Here is a 20796-nt window from a genome sequence, read left to right on the forward strand (position 1 = left end):
GGGTCCTGGCCTTGATGTGGAATGGAGCGGGGGTGGGAGGCAGAATTTTTCTACTTTAATCTTCAGGCCCCTGCTTCGCACCTTCCTGCCCCTCGCTCAAGGCATCCATGGCCCCCCAGAGCCGGGCCTGCGAGCTCTTGGCCACAGTGGGTTTTGTGTGAGGTTCTTAACACGTTTTAAGATGCAGTAAAATAGGCTTGGAGGAAAGCTCTGGCATGTCCTTTCCACAGCTGGCCCCTGGCGGACTAGTCGTGCACTCGTGCTGCCGGGGGGGCCTCAGGCCCGCGTTCTCGGGGGGGGGAGGACGGGGGGAGAGGGTGGCCTTGACCCCATGTTGCCGGGTTCTTCCTGGCCCGCCAGGTCTCCGGCTCCCGGTCTAGCTGGACAGGGCGTCACTCTGGCAAAGGGGGGTGCTTGCCACTGCCGGGGGCGTCTGCCTGCCCCACGTCCCTTCTGGTGGCACCACCAGCCTCCCCCCCCAACTGCTGTCTGGGCTTTCGCTCCCGGGCCTGACTTGCCCCAACCCCCATCCCACTCCCTTGGGAGGCCTTGCAGGCATAGTGGCCTGCCCTTCTCAGCCTTCCTGCCTCACCCCAACCCTGAGCAAACCCCAGACCCACCAGGGACCCCGGACTCCTTGGGCTCAGCCTGCTCTCCCAGAGATGCTATTTACATTTGGGCCTTAGTTTACCCCATTTCTCCAGGACCAGCCACGAAAAACCCTCTTTGGCCTTAGCCTCTCAGAACCGCATCCTCACCCCCAAGGAACTGTGGGGAAATCGGCTCCCCACATCAACCTGAGCACAGGCTGAGGGCCCCCCCCCCCCCGCCCCGGGGCCCAAGGCTGGCCACCCTCCCTCCCAAGAAAGGGTGCGCAGACTTCATTGAGAAAGTGCTTTATCAGCGGCCTCAGCCCCGCAGGGCGCTCAGCCCCGCACTCGGACTCGCCACGAGTAGGTGCTGAGCACGCGCTGCCGCCGGCGCACCACACACGTGTACGTGCCCTCGTTGATGGCATTGGCGATGATGCTCAGGTGTGCCTCGCCCAGCGCCAGGTAGCCAGGGTAGGAGAACTCCAGGGGTTCCTGGTCCTTGTACCAGCTGCGGGGAGGGTGGCAGGGCTGGGCAGGGTCCCGAGCCCCCGCTGCCCACCCTCGGGGGGGTCATGGGGCAGGGCCACTCACTACACTTTGCCTTTCTTGTGGAGGATCTTCTGGCCACAGCGGAAGGTCACATTCCGGCCCTCGGGCACCAGCCTGGTCTTGGTCCTGGGTGGTGGTGCAGTGGCGGCCACCGTGGGGAAGGGAAACTCTGCTCGGCAGCGGAAGGGGCGGGGTCAGAGAGGGCCCCATCAGTGTGTCCCCCCCCCCCCCCCCCCGACCAGAGCCATGCCCCATGCCCAGAGTGGGGACCCGGCCTCACCGTAGCAGAAGTCGCAGCTGCTGGGGCAGAGCCTCTTCATAAGCCTCCGGCGGGTGTCACAGAACCCCCTCCGAGCCCAGGATGTGCACACGAACAGCCGGTCCAGGCAGCCTGCCGGAGGGCATGGTGGCCTTAGGGCCGGCCCACCAGCCTGCCCGCTAGCCCGCCCCCCCCCCCACAGCACTCACCGTAGAGTCGGTGCAGCCCCCACAGCTCGTCCTGTGACAGCGTCTTCCAGCCACGCAGAGTGGCATTGAGGTGCATGAGCGCCCGGCCATGCTGCGAGTGCATCAGGCCCAGCGCGTGGCCAATCTCGTGGGCCGCCACGTGCACCAGGTCGGTGAGCCAAACGCCTGCAGGTCCGGCGGGTCAGCCCCTCGAACCCTGGCCCAGCCCGCCCCACTCTGCCGGCAAGCCGGGCTTGCCGTGGCCACATCTGCTGCACTGTGGCCACGGAGCCTCCCTCAGCACAGCCATGGGAAGATAAGAATGTTCCAGAGGCAGTGAGCTCGGTGCCCAGGAATGTAGCTCCAGCTCCGTCTCCAGCAGCAGGGGGCGGGGGCGGGGGGCGGGGTGCTCAGGGCTCCTGGAACCCAGGCCTATGGCCGCCTCCCAGCACCCCCCTTCCTGCCTACTTGACCCCAAATCACAGCCACCCCCCCCACAGCCCTCTTGCTGTGCCCACCGTGGTGCCCAGGGCCCCACAGGAGGCCAGGCCATCACCTTTCTTCCAGCTGTAGCGCGTGGGGCCCAGGACCCAGTATTCGCTGTCATCAAAGTGGATGCCGCCGTGCGGAGGGAAGAAGGCATGAGCCAGCTCGCCTGTTGGGCCATCAAAGCAGTGGTGCAGTGCGGAGACCAGGCAATCCGTGTGGTTGACCGGGTAGAAGCCTGGGGGAGCACAGGGCTGAGAGGGGGCCGCGGGGCCAGGTGGGGGCGGGGGCACGGCGCCCACCTATGCGGAGGTCGCTGGGCTGCTCAGGGGCCACCTCTCGGAAGCTGAAGGGGGACACGTCACTCCACATGCGGAAGGCGGTGGCCAGGCCCCGCCGGGTCTCACTGGGGCTCAGCAGGTTCCGTGGGAAGGAGAGGATCCTGGGATGGAGACTCAGCTCAGGGGTGGTGGCCAGGCTGGGGCATGCTCCCCCACCCCCACCACCCTGGGCCACGGTCACACCTGTAGGTGAGGTTGAAGTGGTCCCAGCGCAGCCTGGCTGGGGTCAGCGTGTAGCGGCGTCTGCGGGGCCCCTGGAGGGGCAGAGGACCGGGTCCTGGGGTGGCGAAGACACCAGCGGGGTAGGGTGCAGCGATGTCCCCCTTCAAGGAAAGCGAGTGCTCGTGGGGACGGAGCAGGGATCATCCCCACGTCTGAAAACACTCGGAAAAAGAACTAAAGAAAACAGGGCGGGTGCGTGGTTCAGGGAGCGTTGAAATTCCCTCCCTCGGTCTTTCTGCGTTTCCAGGTTTTCTACCCCAGTCTGCTGCTTTTACAGCCAGGAAAAAAAAGGTTACTAACCACAGGCCAGGTCGGAGTGGGCGGAGCTGGAGGCCTGATGCTGGCTTCCCCCTCCTCCCGCACCGCCCCCCCACTCCCGCCCCGGGACACGCAGGCTCTTGGACCCCCCCGCCCCGGGCGCCCACCCCTCTGCCCATCCCCACCCGCTCTCACCTGCGCCGCGCTGGCCCCCAGCCGGGCCGCCGGGGCCCCGAGCCGGGCCAGCAGCAGGAGCACCGGCAGCAGGCACAGGGCGCCCAGCACGGCTTCCAGCCGGCGGCGAGCCTGGGCTCGGGCCCCCGACGCCGCCAAGGACATGCAGGCCCCGAGGCCCATGGCGCCTGCGGACTCGCTGTCGGGGCCTAGCGCCCAGTGGGGCTGCGCGGGGAGGCGCTGTGAGCGGCTCGGGTTACAGGGGTGGGTGCAGGGGGAGGCGCGTGCCCCTGAAGGGAACCAGCTGGCCGTCCGTCCCCGCTGTCAGGACAGCCCGGCCGCCAGCCTGGGGTGCGGACCCGGGGCGCGGACCCAGGGCCTGCGGGTCGGTGGCAGCAGCATGGGCAGGGCCTGCTGGGCGGGGTCACTTGGGGAGGGGGGGGCGAGGAGGGACCGGCAGCGAGGGAAGGGATAGATGTCAGAGGCTCAGGCTGAGGGAAGGGTAGTCAGTTGGGGTCCTGAGACCAGCTTTTGTCCTGGATGGAATTCCTCCAGCCGCCTGGAGGCTGCACGAGACCTGGGAGCGGAGCTTCCATTCTAGGCGACTCAGGACCTGTCCCTGCCCGCGCGGCTGCCTGACCGAGTGCCCCAGAGAGGGGTGGGGATGAGGAGAGTGAGTACTGGGCGCCGGGGGGCGGGGGCGGGGGCGGGGTGAGAGGCAGGGGAGGGGGCAGGCGGCTTGGGGACAGCGCTACAGAGGATCAGGCTGTGGGCGCCGGAGAGAAGAGATCCCACGGGGAGTAGAAGGGAAGCGAATGAGGTGCGGGGTGGGGTGGGGAGCCAGGAACCCCTGGCTGGAGCCAAGGTCTGGAATGGGCCTGGGTGGGGAGGCAGGGGAGCAGTGTCCTGAGGCCGGAAGCCTCGACGGCACGGCCTGCAGGCTGGAGGAGCTGAGCCAGGCGGGAGGGTGGCGAGGGCTCCTCCGGGCTGGGGGAACTGGGCCCCAGGCGGCCTGAGAGGGTGAGAGCAGGCGGGGATTGGGAGTAGAGAGGCAGAAGGCCAGACCAGGCCGGGGGGCTTGGCGTTCCGCTCTCCATCCAGGCCTTGCGCCCAGAGTGACGGCAGCACACCAGGCCAGCGGGGTCAGCGCCAAGTTGCTGGCCCACAGCCGGGAGACTGGCGGCGGGGGGGCATTTCGGGTGGTTCTTGGAAAGCGCCCTGCCTGGCCGCTGAGCCCAGCTGAGTGAGAGCTGCGCCCCGCTCTTCATGGCTAAATATTTGCCCCAACAAACTGCTCCCTTCCGCCCTGTGTCCGCCCTCTCTTCAGCGCGCTGTTCCCGCCTTCCACGCTCTACGGTGCTAAGACTCTATGGGGCCCCAGGCCCGAAAGAAATACCTCCCCCAACTCCCTGCTTAGCAGGCACCCGACGGGCCACAGATAGAACAGGGTCAGAGGCGACTACACAGCCCGCCCCGGGGAAAAGAGAAAGGGGCAGTGAGGACGACGCAGCAGGGAGTCGGGGAAAGCCCACCAGCTAGGCAGACGCTGGGATTCTGGCCGCCCCAGCGCTTCTGGCGGACACCACGCTCCCAGGCCCCATCCTTCCCCGGCCCCAGGCCAGGAGCGTGGGAGGCGGCCTGCGCCTCGGCCCGGAGGACCCTAGCTCAGCGGACGAGGTCTGGGCAGGGGTCTGGAAGCGTCAGCGCTGTAAAGGAGCAGGACGCGCAGGGCGCGGGCCAAAGCGCAGAGCCTGGGGCTGGGGCAGCGGCGGAAGAGGGGTGGGTCAGGACAGCCCGGGGGGGGGGGGGGGGGTGCAGCGGCGCGGCGGGGCGGGACCCGGGTGCGGACCCGCCCGGCCCCCGCCCCAGGCAGGCACCAGGCGAAAAAGTCCGAGAATCTTTTTATAAAACATGGGGTGGGGGGTTGCGAAGGCGACGGCGGGACGTGGCTCCGGAACGTGGCGGGGCGCGGCCGGGACGCGGGGCGGGCGAGGCGGGGGGCGGGGGGGGGGGGGGGGCGGGCTACACGAAGATCTGGATGCGGTCGCGGATGGGCTGGCGGCAAATGGGGCAGGCGCTGAGCGCGGCGCCGCAGGGCGCGCACGCGCCGTGGCCGCACTGGAACACGAGGCGGATGTGGCTGTCGATGCAGATGGGGCAGGTGATGCGCTCCTCCATCTGCCGGTAGCGGCTCTGCAGCTCCTCCACCAGCTGCCGCGGCGGGCCGGGCGCCGGGGTCGCGCTGGCCACCTCCGTGCCGTCTGCGGGCCAGGATCCCGGGCAGGGGTGAGGGGAGGCGGGACCACGAGCTGCCGGCCTGCAGTGCGGCCCGCGGGTGGAGGCGTAACCGCGCCCGTGGGGGCGGGACGTGCGCGCACACGCGGGTCTTGGGCGAGCCACCCACCTGGACGCAGCTTCTTGCCGATGACCACCTGGCACCTGATGCACTTCTTCATCCTGCGCGCACATTCTGCGGGGGGTGGAGGGAAGTGCGGTTGGGCGGGCTCGCGCACACCCCCCACCACCCCGACACACACACACACACACCCGCGCTCACCCTCGCGCGCACGCGCGCACACCCGCGCTCACCCTCGCCCACACCCGCGCTCACTCTCAAGCGCGCCCCCACATACCCGCGCTCACCCTCGCGCGCGCGCACACACACCTGCATTCACCCTCGCGCACACACCCGCACTCACCCTCGCCCACACTCACCCTCGCACACGCACACACACCCGCGCTCACTCTCAAGCGCGCCCCCACATACCCGCACTCACCCTCGCGCGCCCACACACAGCCGCACTCACCTCGCACACGCGCGCGCACACACACACCTGCACTCACCCTCGTGCACACCCGCACTCACACCCCCGCACTCACCCTTGCGCGCGCGCGCACACACCCCCGCACTCACCCTCGCACACCGTGCGGTGCTGGCACGGCGAGAACAGCACCAGCAGCGCTAGTTCCGAGCACACCAGGCACTCGGCGGCCTCGGGCCCCGACGGCGCGGCCACGTGCAGGTTCGTCACGGTGTTGGGGGTGCCGAGCACCAGCCTCGGGCCCGGGGCCGCGCCCCCGCTGCCGCCAGCGTGCCGCTCCCTGCGGTTGGAGGAAGGGGCTTGAAAGGGCCCCGAGGCGCCGGGGACCGCCCCCCACCCCGCCGGGCTCACCGGAAGCGCTGCGCGCAGCCCTGCAGGGCCTTAAGCACGCGGGCCTCGGCGGCCAAGTCCAGAGGGCTCCGGCCGCGGTGGTTGGCGTAGCTCACGTCCGCACCCTCCAGCGCCAGGAAGCATGCGACCGCCGCGCCCACCGTCAGCTCCCCGCTGCCCGGGAGGCCCGAGGCCTGTAGCTGCGCGGCAGACAGAGGCCGGTGAGGACGGGCGCCGGAGCAGGCTCCAGGGCCGGCCCGCTGGCCTGCGGAGAGGCTCTCCCAGCACCCGGCTGCCCGGGGCCTCGGGTCCGAGGCACCGGCACCCCCTCGCCGTCTGAGGCCGCTGGAACAGGAGGGAGGCAGGCAGGAAAAGCGCCCGACAGCAGGGGCTGAGTTCCCAGACAACCCCCGCCACACGGGGCCCCATCCCTTTTTCCGGGCTGGTCAGGCCACGCTGCAGTGACTGGGTCGCAGAAAATGCCTCTGGCAAACCACAGCCCCCGAAACTAACCCACCCCCAAGAAGGCCGGGCTCCCTGGTCAGACACCCACAGTGCACGCGGACAGCCCCTCAGACCCTGCCTGTTGCCTGCAGCCGGGCACTAGGGCCCACCTCTTCACCCAGATGCACATTTCCTCACCCTGGACAACAGCTGCAAGGGCCCCGGGTCCCCCCCGGCCCCATCAGCCGCCAGGGGCAGCAGCTGATGACGCCGCAGTGCCACGTGCAAGGCCGTGTCCCCCTCCTCATCCTCGGCGTTGACGCTGCAGCCCGCGTCGACCAGCAGCGGCACCAGCCCCACGTGCGCCTGCTGCACAGCCAGGTGCAGTGGGGACTGGAGCTTCCGGTTGCGGACATTCACATCACAGCGGCCCTGAGGAGGGAAGGGGGCGGGCACGGGCTCAGCCCAGAGACCCCAGATGGGCCCTACCGCCCCCGCCACGCCCCAGGGCTGGTCCAGGGCCCTGGGTCCACACCTCTCTGATGAGAATCTGGGCCACCTCCCGGTGGTTGTTGAGGGCAGCCAGGTGCAAGGCCGTGAAGCCATCCTCCTTCTTGGCATCCACCAGCTGTCGCGCGCGAGCGAGAATCCTCCTGACGGCCCTGGGGGAGCGGAGACACATGCCTGGGGTCCGGAGTGGCCCCAGAGTGGCCCAGCAGCACCACGGGAACCTGGCCACTGGCTTTGCCCCCCCTAAACTCACAGTGTGTGGCCCTTGAGGGATGCATGGTGCAGCAGGGTGAACCCCTGGCTGTTAGTGGCAGTGACATCGATGCCCGGCACCTCAGTGAGGACCTCCACGATGCCACTGGCGCCAGCACCCGCCGAGATGGCACAGTGCAGCGGCGTGTCGGCATGGGCGTCCTGCCGGGGGGGAGGGGCGAAGCAGTCACTTGGCAGGAAGATAAATGCCACTGTATCCTTGACCCCGGGGCCAGAGCCAGGGGACCCAGCACTTACAGGCAGGTTGACATCACAGCCACGTTCACAGAGGACCCTCACCACCTCCAGGAAGCCCCTCTGCACGGCCACGTGCAGGGCTGCGCTCCGGGTGCTGTTCAGGGCATTGGCCCCGCACCCAGAGCTCAGGAGCAACCGGGCAGCCTCAGGCTGGTTCCTGACAGAAGAGGAAGCAGGAGGGGCCCGATGCCCACTGGCTGGACCTGCGGGCCGCCCAGCCCCCACCGCATCCCTGCGCGGGCCTCACCCCAGGGCGGCGTAGTGCAGCGCCGTGTTGCCCTCCTCGTCTGGCAGGTCCGTGCCCGCCCGCGCCTGTAGCAGCAGCCGCACCAGCTCTACCTGGCCAAGGTAGGCGGCCACCTGCAGGGCAGTCCTGCCCTGGTTCTTGGTGTCCACCTGCCAGGAGAGCCTGCAGGTCAGTCCCCGGCCCTCTTCCCCTCTCCCTGGGGCTGGCTAAAGGGAGGACGGGCAGGGCGTCGGGAGCTCGCCTGCTCTGGGTGCCTCCTCAGCAGGTCCAGAGCTCCAGCCATACTGCCCAGGGCCACCTCCACCACCAGTCTCCCTGGGTGCTCGAGGTCACTCTTCTGGGCTCGAAGCTTGTCCAGGGCGACACTCAGGGAGCCTGGGTGGGGCAGGGCTCAAGTTAAGTGGCGGCCAGGGGTGGCCCTGCCTCCCGCCGGCCACCCAAGCTGGGCACACGCACTTTTGTTCTCCCTGGCGCGCTCAGCCACATCAAGGTTGGCATCCTCCTCGGGCCGGTAGGCCACCAGGCAGGAGGGGCTGAAGGTCCACAGCTGACCACCGACCGCCACGCGCAGGTTACCGTCTCTGAAAACTTTCACCACCTTCCCGATGCGGCCCAGGGCCTGAATCGGGAGAGAGCAGGGTCATAGGCAGGCCTCCCACAGGGGAGGGAGGGGGGTGGGGGTGGGAGCCAGGGCACTCACAGGGGCCATGTCATCTGTCCACTCGCCGTGCCCGGCCTGCAGCCGCTTCACTGTGTCAAGGTCATCGATGACCCGCACCACATCGCCCACCCAGAAGGCATTGTGCTGAGTGACAGAGAGAGGCACGTGAGGGGCACCCCCAGGCAAGTGTGGCTGCCCAGGGCCATGGAGCAGGAGGGCACCCTCACTGAGCTCCACAGGACAGGCAGACCTGAACTTGACCCCAGCCCCTGCCTCAGAGCTGGATGAGGGTCACACGTGACCAGGGCAGTCCTGGGTGGCCAGCCCCGGAGCCATGAGGGTGACAGCCAGAGAGACAGCCAGGCAGTGGCATCCAGACCAGACTAAAGCCAACTCTGGGGTGAAGGTCAAGGCGGGCCTGTCCCTACACACTGATGCATGGCCAAGGCCAGTCAAGACAGGCACAGGGGGTGGGGGTGGGGCCCTGGTACAACCAGGGGGCAGGGTCAGACTGCCATGGGAGTGGGGGTCAGGAGCCACTCCTCCTCCCCCATCCCCAAACCTTTCCTGGCTACATTCCCACCTGTGCCCTCCTCTATGCAAGACTTACTCTGCAAACCATGGGACTTATGACACCCCCCCCACCCCCTGGGGTCAGGACTCCAGGTCCAGAGCTGAGCTCTAGGAGTACATGCCTCCACCCAGGGCCCCTATCCGCACAACCCTGCTTCCCACAGTTCACTGTGCCCACCACTGTCCCCAACCTCTTCCTAAAGGGCCTTTCCACTGTCCCCATGTGCTCCCCACACCACACCCACAGGGAGCATTTTAGAAGATCACCTCCCACCTGTTAATGCAGCAGTGGCTTCCTGAGGCCAGGAGGGTAAAGGCCGGAGTCTGGGCCGCCAGCCCCCAGCCTCCACCAGCCCCCAGCAGGCGCCTCACCCACCTCTGTGTCCCGTCATGCCTGGATCCCCTCTGTGGAACTCAGCCCCTCTGGACCCCACAAAGCCCTCCCCTGTTCCCTCAGGGCTGGAGAAAGGCATTCCCAGAGCCGATCAGGTACGTGGAGGGGTTGCAGAAGCGAACAGACGGGGCTCAGCCCAGCCCCCCATGCACCTTGGTGAGAGCCCCAGGATGGAAGGTCCAGCGGGTCTCATGGCCGAACTGCACACGCACATCCCCACGGTCCGTGATGCGGTGCACGGTGCCCGTCTGTCCGATAAACTGTGGCGGGTCATGGAGGCTGTGGCTGGGTGGAGCGGGAGGGCTGGGGGTCCAGAGGATGTGGGGAGGGGAGGGGACAGGGGGCTCAGCAGGTGGGGCGGCTCACCTCCGCCATCCTGGGGTTCCACCCGCCGTGGCCTTCCTGCATCTCCCTCAGGATGTCTGTGTCCAGCAGACACTTAACCTTGTCCCCGTGCTGGAAAGGCTGTCCGTCAGCACTCACCCTGCGCTGCAGCTCTGCCGGTTTGCCTAGGGGTGGGCAACAGGCCCCCCTCAGCGGCATCCCTTCCATCGGCGGCTTCACCGGCCAGCCCCCACCCAGCGCTGCCCCAGGACCCAGCCAAGGCAGAAGGGCAGCTGGGCAGGCAGGTGTGGGGTCCTTGGGGCCAGACCCTACCGAGCCTTGGGAGGTGCTCTTTGTAGTAGAAGCCACCAGCCGCCTCGCCCACACACTTGAGGTCCACCTTGCCCTTGTGGCCCACACGGTACACATTGGTGGTGCCATCGGCCCATGTCACACTGGCCACGCTCCGGCCCGTCTCCACGTCCCAGCCACGGATGTCCACCACTCGGCCTGGCTTCCCTTCCCCTCCTGGGGAGACAAGGGCCCCGTCGCAGGCTAAGCCTGTGCCATGAAGCCTAGCCACAGCCAGTGGCAGCCCAGATCCCCACTCACCGTCCTGTGAGCCCCACTCCCAGTCAGGGCCCCGCACCACCTTCGCCCCCTGGAAGATGCCCCTCAAGGGGATCCTTGGGAGGCCCTGGCGGGGACTCAGCGTGACCCTGCAAGAGAGTGAGTGGGTGCTGGGCCACGTGGGAGAGAAGGGTGAGGGTGCAAGCCCTCTGCCCCACCCAGCTCTCGCCCGAGGATGGCTGGCCCAGCTGGTCAGCGGCCTCCACCCTGGGCCCCCTCACAGCACGGCCTCCGCATGCGGTCCTCCTCCACACCTGCTCCCTCCCAATGAGCCTCGGGCCGTTAGGGTCTTCCCCAGAGCTCAGCACACAGCCTGGCCCGGAGTGGGGGAGGGGTCGGCACAGAGAAATGGAAGGAGGAACACAGGCTTGCCCAGAGGTGCCCAGACAGCTGATCCCTGCCCCTGCTCTGGCCAGGGGGCAGCTGGGACCAAACACACACCTCCCCTCCACGTGCGTGGGAAGGGTCCAAGAGACAAGGGTGGCAGCATCTCGTGGGTGGGGCCTCTGGGTGGCCACCCCGGCCCAGGAGATCCTCCCAGTTTCATTCCCTACCCACCGGCCCAGCAATGGAGCCCCCTAGGCAGGCCAACAGGGTCTCCCCAGCTGTGCCTCTGGGTTAGTCCCCAGCATGGCTGCCGGGGACGCCCCCAGGGGAGGCTAGCCATATACACACACTGGACGTTTCAGCGCCCCCGGCACAGCTGCACTGGGGAGCTAGCAACACTGGCTCTAGGGCTGGTGCCAGGACCCCAACCGCAGCACCAGCCTCCGCAGACCTGCTCCAGTGGATAGGGCTTCCTTCCACGGCCAGGGAGGGGGGAGGAGGGGGTAGGGCCAGCGGCCACTCCTTCAGGGCCAAGGCCAGCTCAGGTGTTGTGTGTGCTTGTCGTGAGGCCGGGGGCATCACAGGCCAGGACCCAGGGCCCCGACACCTCCAGGCCAGCGCACGGCAGCAGGCAGGGGCGGCGGGCAGGACTCACGGGCGGGAGTGAGCCGTCTCGTAGCGCTCGAAGGCATGGGCGAGGTCGTGCTTGTTGTGCATGTAGCACTGTGTGCACAGGTCATAGTCGAAGCAGACGCGGCACTTCCAGCGCATGCCCCGCAAGCCGTGCTTCTTGCAGCAGTCACAGATGATGTTGGGGTGGCGGACGCCTGGGGACACGGCAGGGTCAGGGAGCGCGGGGCCTCTGCCCCCACCCCCCAGGGCCCTGCGGCAGCCGCACGCACCGATCTGGGCGTTGTCGTACAGCAGCAGGTCGTGTGCACCCTGGTAGCCTGCGCGGTAGTTGGTGCGGGTGCCGTGGTCCCACTGCACGACTACCGTGCGGTCAGGGGTCGAGGGGCTACCGTGGCGGCCAAGCTCCACCACTGTGCCCACGCCGCCCTCACCGCCATCCTGCTGGCCCCACTTCCAGTCCACGCCGCGCACCACACGCATGCCCACCTGCACGCCTGCCTGGGGGTCTGGGTCCATGGCGGGCAGGAATGCTCCGGGACCTGCAGGCAGACGGCACCCTCAGGCCACATCAAGAAGGCCACACAGGCTCTCGCCAGCTCTGGGAGGGCTGCCGGGGAGACAGGTGGGAACAAGTCTGGGAGAGCTTGGGAGGGAGGGGGGGAGGGCAAGTGCAAATGCCCTGAGGCAGAGAGAAGCGGGTGAGCACGTGTGCTATAGCCCAAATGAAGCTCACCTGGCCACTGGCCGACAGCAGGGCACACGAGCTCAGAGGTGCAAACAGCACCTGTCCTGGAGGAAAGGTGGGCACCTCTGTGGAAAGGCCCCTCCAGCCACTATGAGACCCTGCCTCGTGGTGAGCACGGGCAAAAGTAGGGGGGCAGTCCCAGTGGAGAGGCCGGTGGACCCTCAGGGAACAAGACTTGGGAAATGCCCACAGAGGGTCCACCTGTGCTGGCAGATCCAGTTCTGGGTGGCTGGCACACAGTGGCCCCTCAGCACGTATTTGTTCTAAAATTAATGGATCTGGATTGCAGATATCAACGTGAAAGGTAAGGCAACAAAGCTTTCAGAAGAAAACAGACTCTTTGCCATGCAGCCAGTTGGTAAGTTGGGCTGTGCCAAAGTCAGGAACCAGCATCCACACCAAGAGACTGACAAGGCCGCAGGCCCGAGAAGACGCCTCTGCCCACAGAGGTCCTGTCTCCGCGCGCACAGAACTCAGACGTATACAGAGCGGGCGCCCCAGGGTAAAGGGACACAGCCTGGCACAGGTGCCCCCCGCCAGACTCACCAGGCCACTGCGCATGAGTGGGACGCTACCCTAGGTCAGTGGACAGCACCTCAAGGTCACCTGAGGCCCCACTTCCGGGGTCTTCTCTGGAGAACTATGGCCCACCCTCTCCAGGCTGTACCAGAGAGAGGGGCGCCTGTCACCTCAAGGGTGACCTGGGTCACAAGATGTGGTCTGCCCACCATACTCTACACAGCCAGAAGCTGGGAGGCAGAGCTCAACAGATGTTGAAGGAAGGCAGCCACTTGCCCACTATCTGAATTCATTCACAAAAAGGTCACAAAGCAAAGAGCCGGCGGCAAAGGCCGCCATGGGGGCTCTGGGACCTAGGAACATCCTACCTCCTGATCTGGGTGCTTATTATGTTGCCAGTCACTTATGACCTGGGACCTTTACTGTATGTTTCTTCAATAAAGGTTTGTTTAATTAATGACACAACTGGATTTGAATGACAGTTAAGAGGGAAAATCAACAGGACTTGGAGGGGGCCCAGGGCCTCTCAGCCTGTAAGAGAGCAGTCACCACTCCATTCTGGAGAGGGTCTGCCATGCTGCCAGCAGGGCTCTGAGGCCAGAAAGCAGCTGGCCTGGGTGTGAGCCTGGCCGTCCCCTCAGAGCTCCCGGGAGGCTGGATGGAGACTGAGGTTACTGCCAGCTTCCATCAGGGCCCAGCGGCCCCGTTCAGCCACAGGACACTGGCCAGGAGCACGGGAGGGAGACCACCTGTCACCCCCCACCCGGGCCCCACCCCCTGGCGTGACACTCGGCATCCCAGGCTGGGACCCCTCAGGAAACACTGCCACCCAGCTGAGGCCACAGGTGGGCAGTGAGGAGGGGTGGCAGCCAGGCTCTGCCAGGGGCAGGGGCCGAGCCCCACAGGCCATCTGACGCCTACCCTCTGCCCAGCTCCACTCTGAGACCCGTGTCCAGCACAGGATGGGCAGGGTAGGGGCACCGGGCCCACAGGGCTGGGCCTTAGTCCATGCCCAGCCTGGTGTCTGAGCCAACGACCCCCGCAGATTCTCAGGGCAGGACCCATCCGGCCAGCTCCGACTTCCGCAGATTCCCCTCCCTCCAGACAGGCCCCTGTGGTGGCGGCCTCTTCACCCTGCCCCGGCAGGACCCTCGGGGGGCTTCCGCAGAAGCAGGTGGATGTTTTAGTAGGATAAACCTTCCCAACGCATGGACTAATTAGGAGCCTTTCCACAACAAAACTCCTCATTGCTCGTTCATGCAGAGAGCCTCACCTCTTGGGCCACTCTCCCTGTTCTGTCACTTCTCAGCTGTCTTCCCTTCTGGTCTCTGGCCTCTGCTAAGATGGGGCACCTGGGCCAAGAGCTTATCCCTTCCACAGAGCACAGCCAAACCCAGGCCTGCCCCAGCAAGAACGCCCCCACGAACACCGGTGACTCTCGGGTGCCAGCAAGTTCCAGACGAGGGGAGGCATCCTATGGGCTGCCACCGTGGCAGTGAGGTGGTGCCTCCCCATCAGCAGCTGCTACAGATGTGTGACCTGGGCACAGCCGCACAGCCTGAGCTGGTGGCCTGCTGGCAGAGTGGTGGCGTGCCCTTCATGCACGGGCCCCACCGCCTACCCTGCCTGCCTCAGCCAGATCCTCCTGCATGCTGGGAACCCACCAGAACTACCGGCGGTGGACGGGTCACACTGAGCTACTCCTTGCCCTTCCCACGCACTCCAGCCAGAGCGCGCCTCATCCCAGGCAACCACAAACCCAACCACGTGCGGACAGACAGGCCCAACTAAAGGTCCCTGCTAGCAGGGGTACCCCACCTGCAGAGCCCAGAAACCGGCTCCACACTGAAGTGAAGGACTCAGAGCAGGAAAGGACCCAAGTGCCATGAGCCATTCTGTGGCCAGCCTCTCAGCCTGCCCAGCCAGCCACCACACCTGCCCACCCACTGGCCTCATGGAGCCACTGGCCACATGCTACAGGCTCATTTCCAACAGAACACGGGGTCACCCCGAGAAGGAGAGCAAGTTGTGGCCCACGCCTGGCCCTGCTCTATGGCAACGGGCAGAGAATGAAGAGTGGGGTGGAGGGGAGCCTGGACGGGTCTGTGTGAAGCTAGGACTGGGCCTCAGCTGGTGACAGCTCCACGTGGGGCAGCAGAGCAGTCCAGCCTGTGGCGAGAGGCGCTTCGGGCCAGTGCCTGTCGCACTCACACTCGGAGACCCCCACAGCCCTAGGAGCCTCCTTGTCTCCTCCCCTCCAGCACCTGATCCGCACAGGTCTTGAGGTCTCCCCTCTGCTTCAGCGTCTCCATCCAGCATGATGTCACCTCAGCTCAGGCCTGAGCAGAGCCTCCAGCAACATCCCCCTACTGGCCCTTCCTACACGTCCACCCAGCTCCTGGGCCTCGGAAGCATCCTCACATGGCATTCCAGCACGGTGCACCAGGTAGCTTTCCAGGTCTCTCCATCCCTTCTCTGCACCCACCTCTCCGCCTGTCTTTATCACTGGTGTCCCTGGGGCCCAGCACATGCTGAGCATGCTCCACGTAACATCAGGCGCCCAGCCCTCCTGGTATTAGGACTCACTACTTTCCTTCAGCAGGTCCCACCGGGGTGTGTGGAGAGGGGCTGGTAAATGGGGAATGGACCAGGGTCAGGAGTTGGGAGGCAGTGACCAAACCCAGAGAGGCTACGGAGTAAGGAAGCACCCATTTCAGTGGGAATATTCACCCAGAGAGTTCTTCCTTTCTCTTTCTTTGTCAGAAATGCTGTACTCTAACATCTTCCTCAGATGGCCATACCCCTGCCTGGCACCCAAACCCTCACAGAGGCTGTCACTACAGATGTTTAAAATGACTCTGAAGCAGGGCGCCTGGGTGCCTCAGTTGGTTAAGTGTCTGACACTTGATTTAGGCTCAGGCCATGGTCTCAGGGTCATGAGACTGAGCCTCCTCAGGCTCCACACTCAGGAGGGAGTCTGCTTAAGATTCTCTCTCCCTCTCCCCCTCCCCCTCCCAGTGGCGTGCAAGCACGCTTGTGTGCACGCTTGCCCTCTCTCTCTCAAAAAAAACAAGACTCTGAGTCAGTCAGAGCATGAGGACTCAAGAGACAGATGCACACTTAGCAAAACTTAACTTACCTTAGAACACAAACCAGCCTCGAGTCAGCATTCCAGACACTTAGCAGCTACTTCTTGGGTCACAAATTGGACAGCCACCAAGATTTCCTGTTGGAAACTAGCAGCCATGCCGACACAGAACACAGCAAACCAGACAGGCAGCCAGCAAGCAAGTCTGGAGAAAATGGTTTTTAAAAGGCAGTTTTACACTTTTAGCATTTACCACTTCAACCAAACAGGCGGACATCTGGGTCTGTTCTGTTGGGTACTAGTTTCTCTTGTCTCAAGGAACTGCCAGCTCTTGGAGGGCAGAATGATTTCCAAAATATACACTGGGACAGTGTAGCAATAAAAGGTTTTCCCTATTTGTGAATATTTTATTGGAAAAACTTGTAAAAGCCATAAAGATTAAATCCCATTTAGCTAGGAAGTTGGCAAATTGCCTTTATTCAGAAGAGTGCAGTTTACGTGATGCTGAAATGACATACGACAGGCGGCTGCCACCCCTTTCCTGTGCCTCCGGCTGTGCCTGATGATGCTGTTTGAATCCACACCATGTGGGGCACAATCAACTGGCAAAACTTGGTGAATCACGGGCTCCTGTCATGTAGCAAGTCTGTGGCTAAGACAAAGGTGGACATCCTGGGTGCTGGGGAGTCTGGCCCATTAGGGACTGGGGAGAAGCTCTGAGACAGAGTGCCCAGGAAACCCAACTTGGCCCAGCACGAAGACACCTGCTGGCGGAAGGCCCAAAGCAAGTACAGGGCTGTCATCACCTGAATGTTGGCCCTGAGATGGAAGCCTTCAGGCACCCTGCAGACTGGGGTGTCACGCCCCAACCACTGCACCGGGCCACTCCGCGCGGGAGCAAGGCATTCAGATACTTGTTGCATCTGGAGCGACAGGCCAGGAGGGGACCTGCCAGAAAGGACTGGGTTTGCCAAGGCTTTCCATTCGGCCTGCCTCATCCCCAGCCCCTGCGGGTGCCCACCAGGAAGAAGCTTGTTCAGCACCTCTCCTTATTTCTTCAATGGGTTCTGAACGCACAGGACTGGTAGGCAGAATTAACCTATCTCACACACACACAAACACACACACACTCAAAAACAACCAAAACTCCTCTGACACGGCCATCAAACAGAATCCACAGGATGAAACAATCAAATCCAAACTATCACACCACAAGCCTGTCAAGAGCTCACCTGTCTGGCTGTCCAGTCGCTCCCCCCCTCCCCCGCCCCTGCCCGCCTTGAGCCTGCTGGGCTGCAGCCCTTGACGCCTGGAGACTTGGGGACTGGCCTCTAGTCTTGCTGAGCTTCAGCGCAAGCCCTGAGCCACCCAACCCTGTGGCGCCTGGGAGATGCCAAGACGCACAGTTAGCACCTCCGACGGGACGGGACGCGGCGGGCGGACGGAGCCGGCCCGTCTGCTCCTGCGCTGCCTGCTGTCTACATGCCCATTCCCGTGCCGACACCGTGGTCCCCAGCGCTGCCCCGGGGGCCTGCCTCCCGCCTTGCAGGGCTCCCGGGCTCTGGCGGCCTCGCTCCTGCTGCAGCAGTCAGTCTGGTGCGCGCAGGAGCCGCAGCGCCCGAACACGACCTGCCGCCGGGAGTGGAGCCGGAAGGCTGGCGGCCCGGGCGCTGCAGACGTCAGGGCCCGGCACTGCGCCCCGGCCGAGGCTCCGCGGGGACAGCGGGGGCGGGCCGGGCCGGACTGGGCAGGGCCGGCGCGCAGCCCCAAGCGTGACCCCGCCCCACCCGCCCGGGTCCGCCCCGCCTCCTACCATCCCATCCCCCTTTCTCGGGAAGCCGCCCAGGGCCCCGGTCGCGGTCAGACCCTAGTGCCCCCATCGACCCCTCCACTTGCCCGTAAGTTTGCGTCCCGCCCGCTCGGCCTGGAGGCTCCGGGGGCCGAGAAGCGCCGAGTCTATCTGCCAGTGGCCTGCCGAGCGACCTCGGTGTGTGACAGCCTGCCCGCAGCCCCTCTGCTGCTCAGCCCCCGCCAGCCAGGCCGCCCTGCCGCGCCGAGACCACCGGCTGAGACAGCCGAGGACCCCGAGCTCGGGACTCCTGGGGCCGCCGCGGGGCCTGCCGGGAGTTGTAGTCTGCAGCCCGCTGGCGCCGGATCCCCGGGGTCGGGCCCAAACCACAACTCCCAGGAGGACCCGCGGCGGCGGTGACGCACGCGGCCGCAGGAGGCGGGGCGTGAGGGAGGGAGTCCCGGCCCGTGCCCCGACAGTGACGGAGAAGCCTCCTGCTCTGCTCCCGGGAAGGGCCCGGGGCTGGGCTGGCCTCTGCGCCAGACGCGGACGGAGGGCGCGTTCACATCGGACAGCGTGTAGTACACGTCGTCAAAAAGCGGCGGCGGCGACCTCGGCGGACCTGTCAGCACGCCGAGGGCGGAGAGCCGAGCAGCGTGCGCCTAGGCTGGAAGGAGCCGGGCTCCTTGGCCGGTTGGGCGCCGGGACTCTGGCACCCCGGAGGCTACCGAGGACCAGGCTCGTGCGGACCGGGCGAAGTGGGGCCACGCCCCCGGTGCGCGGAACTTACGGCCACGCCCCCTCGCGGGAGGGGGCGTGACCCTCGCCGGAAGTGCGTCACCCTCGCGTCGGCCCTACGTGGCGCGGTTCTGAGAGGCTCGGCTCGGAGACGCCGCCCGTTGCCGTGGAGACGGACGCTGCGGCCGGGCGAGGCGGGCCTCTGCGGCGCAGAGCTGAGGCGTCCTCGCCACGGACTCCTCTGGCTGGATTTGTCTTAAATTAAGTCAGAGTGACGCCGCTGTGTGGCTTTGATCCTCGCAGTGAAGAGCAGCGGTCCCCTGCCGTCCTCCCCCGCGGCAGATCCTTGTCGGGAACCTCCAGTGTCCACAGCGGAGGCCGGGGGGCCTTGGGGTTTCCAGGGCCGGCGGCGCGGCCCTGCCGCGGCCCAGGCGTCCCGAGCTCGGGCCCGGGTGGGGCTGCCCCCCGAGCTCGGCCCCCCGAGCGCGGGCCCGGGCCGCGGCCGTCCCTCCTGCGCGCAGGCGCAGCTCGTGTTTCCCTCAGGCCTCGGTCGGCGCCCCCCGCAGCGGCTTGGCCCGGACGCGCCGGCCTTCCTGCCGCCCGCCTGTCCGTCGCGTTGTCCGGAGGCTCAAACGCTGGCGCTTCAATTCCCGGAGCCCCGCGTGCGGCCTCCCCGCCCCGGGGCCAGCGCCCCGCCCCGCGGCGGCCTGCGGCTCGCGGCCGGGGTCTGGCCTGGAGCCCGCGCCGCGTGCGCCTCGGCGTGCGCGCCGGTGCCGCTCCCGCCCGCCGTCCAGCCCTCTGGAGGGCTGCGCGTCCGCGCTGGCTTTCTCGGTGCTCGTCTCGGATCCAGAGTCGCGGAGGGCGCAGTCCCAGCTTGGGAGCGCTTGGCCTTTCAGAACGTCCCCAGGCGCACGTTTTGCTTCCAGCCTGCGGGCATGCTGTTCCAAGTCCGAGGTCCTGATTCCTGGCCTTCGGCTTCTTACCCGCTCGCGCTCTGAGAGCTGTAGGAGCTCCCCTTTACGCCGCTCTGCGGTGTCGCAGACGCACGTCTTCGTGGGAGCCTCGCTCTGTTCTGTGCCCACGGTTGCCTTCGTCCCGTTGTCCTTCCTTCAGCTCGGGAGCGTAAAAAACATCCCCTTGTATTTTCCTGTTTGCCCTCTCGCTCGCTCGCTCTCCAGGCTTATTTATGTGAGAGCGAGCACACGCGGAGGGAGGAGGATGGGGAAACCCAGGCCGACTGCGCGCCCCGAACGGAGCCCGACGTGGGGCTCCCCCCGAGGCTCGATCTCATGACCCTGAGATCAGGACCCGGACGCGTGAAGGACTGCGTCGCCCAGGCGCCCCCTGGGTTTGCTCTTGATGGGATTCCTGTTTCCCAGATTCTCATTGGACTTCTTGGACTGATCCTGTAACTTTCTGCTCTAACCTAGTGTTTTTTTCTGGTAGATATCTTTAAATTTACCATCCGTCCCTTCTGTTGATCAGTTAACCTCTATGATTTTGTGACTTATAACAAGAAATGAACACTTGGTTTTCATCCCCTCTTTCTAGCACAGAGCTCCTAAAACCTGAATTTCCTAAGAGAGCCATAAAGGTTGTGTTTTGATACTCACGAGAAGCCTCTTTCAGCCACATTTGAGTTTAATAAAGTTGAAAAAGTGATTTTCGGAAAGTCTTTGTTAACCTTAAAAATAAAACAGTTAGGGGCGCCTGGGTGGCTCAGTCGTTAAGCGTCTGCCTGCAGCTCAGGTCATGGTCCCAGGGTCCTGGGATCGAGCCCCGCATCGGGCTCCCTGCTCCGCGGGAGGCCTGCTTCTCCCTCTCCCGCTCCCGCTCCCCCTGCTTGTGTTCCCTCTCTCGCTGTGTCTCTCTGTCAAATAAATAAAATCTTAAAAAAATAATAATAAAACAGTTATTTTACCCACAAAAATGGGTTTACTTGGGAATAACAGAAAATCCCAATTCGGGACCTGCAAGCTATAGCAAAACTACAAGCAAGTCCAGAGAACAAAGGAGAAGATCGTTATTTTATGGAACAGAGAGAGGTTGGGAGCGTTGTTTTGGTTTTGTTTTTAAAGATTTTTTTTTTAAAGATTGTATTTATTTGACAGAGAGAGACACAGCGAGAGAGGGAACACAAGCAGGGGGAGTGGGAGAGGGAGAAGCAGGGTTCCCGCCGAGCAGGGAGCCTGATGTGGGGCTCGATCCCAGGACGCCAGGATCATGACCTGAGCTGAAGGCAGACACTCAACCAACTGAGCCACCCAGGCGCCCGGGGGCACACTTCTAGATCTTCTCTTAAAAAGATGGGATGCCTGGGTGTCTCAGTTGGTTAAGCGTCAGCCTTTGGCTTAGGTCATGGTCCCAGGGTCCTGGGATCGAGTCCCTCATCAGGCTCCTTGCTCAGTGAGGTGGCTGCTTCTCCCTCTGCCTGCCGCTCCC

At 65.2% G+C, this 20796-nt stretch overlaps 2 protein-coding genes across 12 annotated transcripts; both read right to left on the reverse strand.

The window, feature by feature from the left end:
- Position 1: 1 nt before the first annotated feature.
- On the reverse strand, positions 2-3681 carry MMP23B (matrix metallopeptidase 23B). 2 transcript variants are annotated; one of them, XM_073903509.1, is made up of 8 exons: positions 3092-3681; positions 2600-2739; positions 2378-2517; positions 2146-2244; positions 1611-1775; positions 1423-1533; positions 1185-1311; positions 2-1101 (listed from the first exon to the last, which is right to left on the reverse strand). In XM_073903509.1, exons 1-8 carry the CDS (start codon positions 3251-3253, stop codon positions 927-929), a joined length of 1119 nt encoding a protein of 372 aa, XP_073759610.1. In that variant the 5' UTR covers positions 3254-3681; the 3' UTR covers positions 2-926. The 2 variants fall into 2 exon arrangements, with proteins under 2 accessions (XP_073759610.1, XP_025712555.1); XM_025856770.2 differs by having other exon boundaries at positions 2146-2313; positions 3092-3680.
- Positions 3682-4959: 1278 nt separating this feature from the next.
- On the reverse strand, positions 4960-18283 carry MIB2 (MIB E3 ubiquitin protein ligase 2). Of its 10 annotated transcripts, XM_073903516.1 has the most exons (22): positions 17724-18283; positions 15879-16032; positions 12209-12264; positions 11962-12014; positions 11745-11826; positions 11498-11669; positions 10498-10604; positions 10219-10413; positions 9928-10070; positions 9714-9821; positions 8634-8738; positions 8390-8552; positions 8175-8308; positions 7934-8082; positions 7687-7843; positions 7430-7590; positions 7202-7328; positions 6865-7098; positions 6244-6422; positions 5985-6172; positions 5475-5540; positions 4960-5331 (listed from the first exon to the last, which is right to left on the reverse strand). In XM_073903516.1, the coding sequence occupies exons 4-22, from the start codon at positions 11989-11991 to the stop codon at positions 5093-5095; spliced, it is 2739 nt and encodes a 912-aa protein (XP_073759617.1). In that variant the 5' UTR covers positions 11992-12014; positions 12209-12264; positions 15879-16032; positions 17724-18283; the 3' UTR covers positions 4960-5092. The 10 variants fall into 10 exon arrangements, with proteins under 10 accessions (XP_073759617.1, XP_073759616.1, XP_073759613.1 ...); XM_073903515.1 differs by lacking the exon at positions 12209-12264; XM_073903512.1 differs by having other exon boundaries at positions 11745-12014; positions 12209-12259.
- Positions 18284-20796: the final 2513 nt, after the last annotated feature.

This window comes from Callorhinus ursinus, unplaced genomic scaffold, assembly GCF_003265705.2.
Source record: "Callorhinus ursinus isolate GAN/ISIS: 27379988/994484 unplaced genomic scaffold, GSC_fseal_2.0 scaffold18, whole genome shotgun sequence".
Lineage (NCBI taxonomy): Eukaryota > Metazoa > Chordata > Mammalia > Carnivora > Otariidae > Callorhinus > Callorhinus ursinus.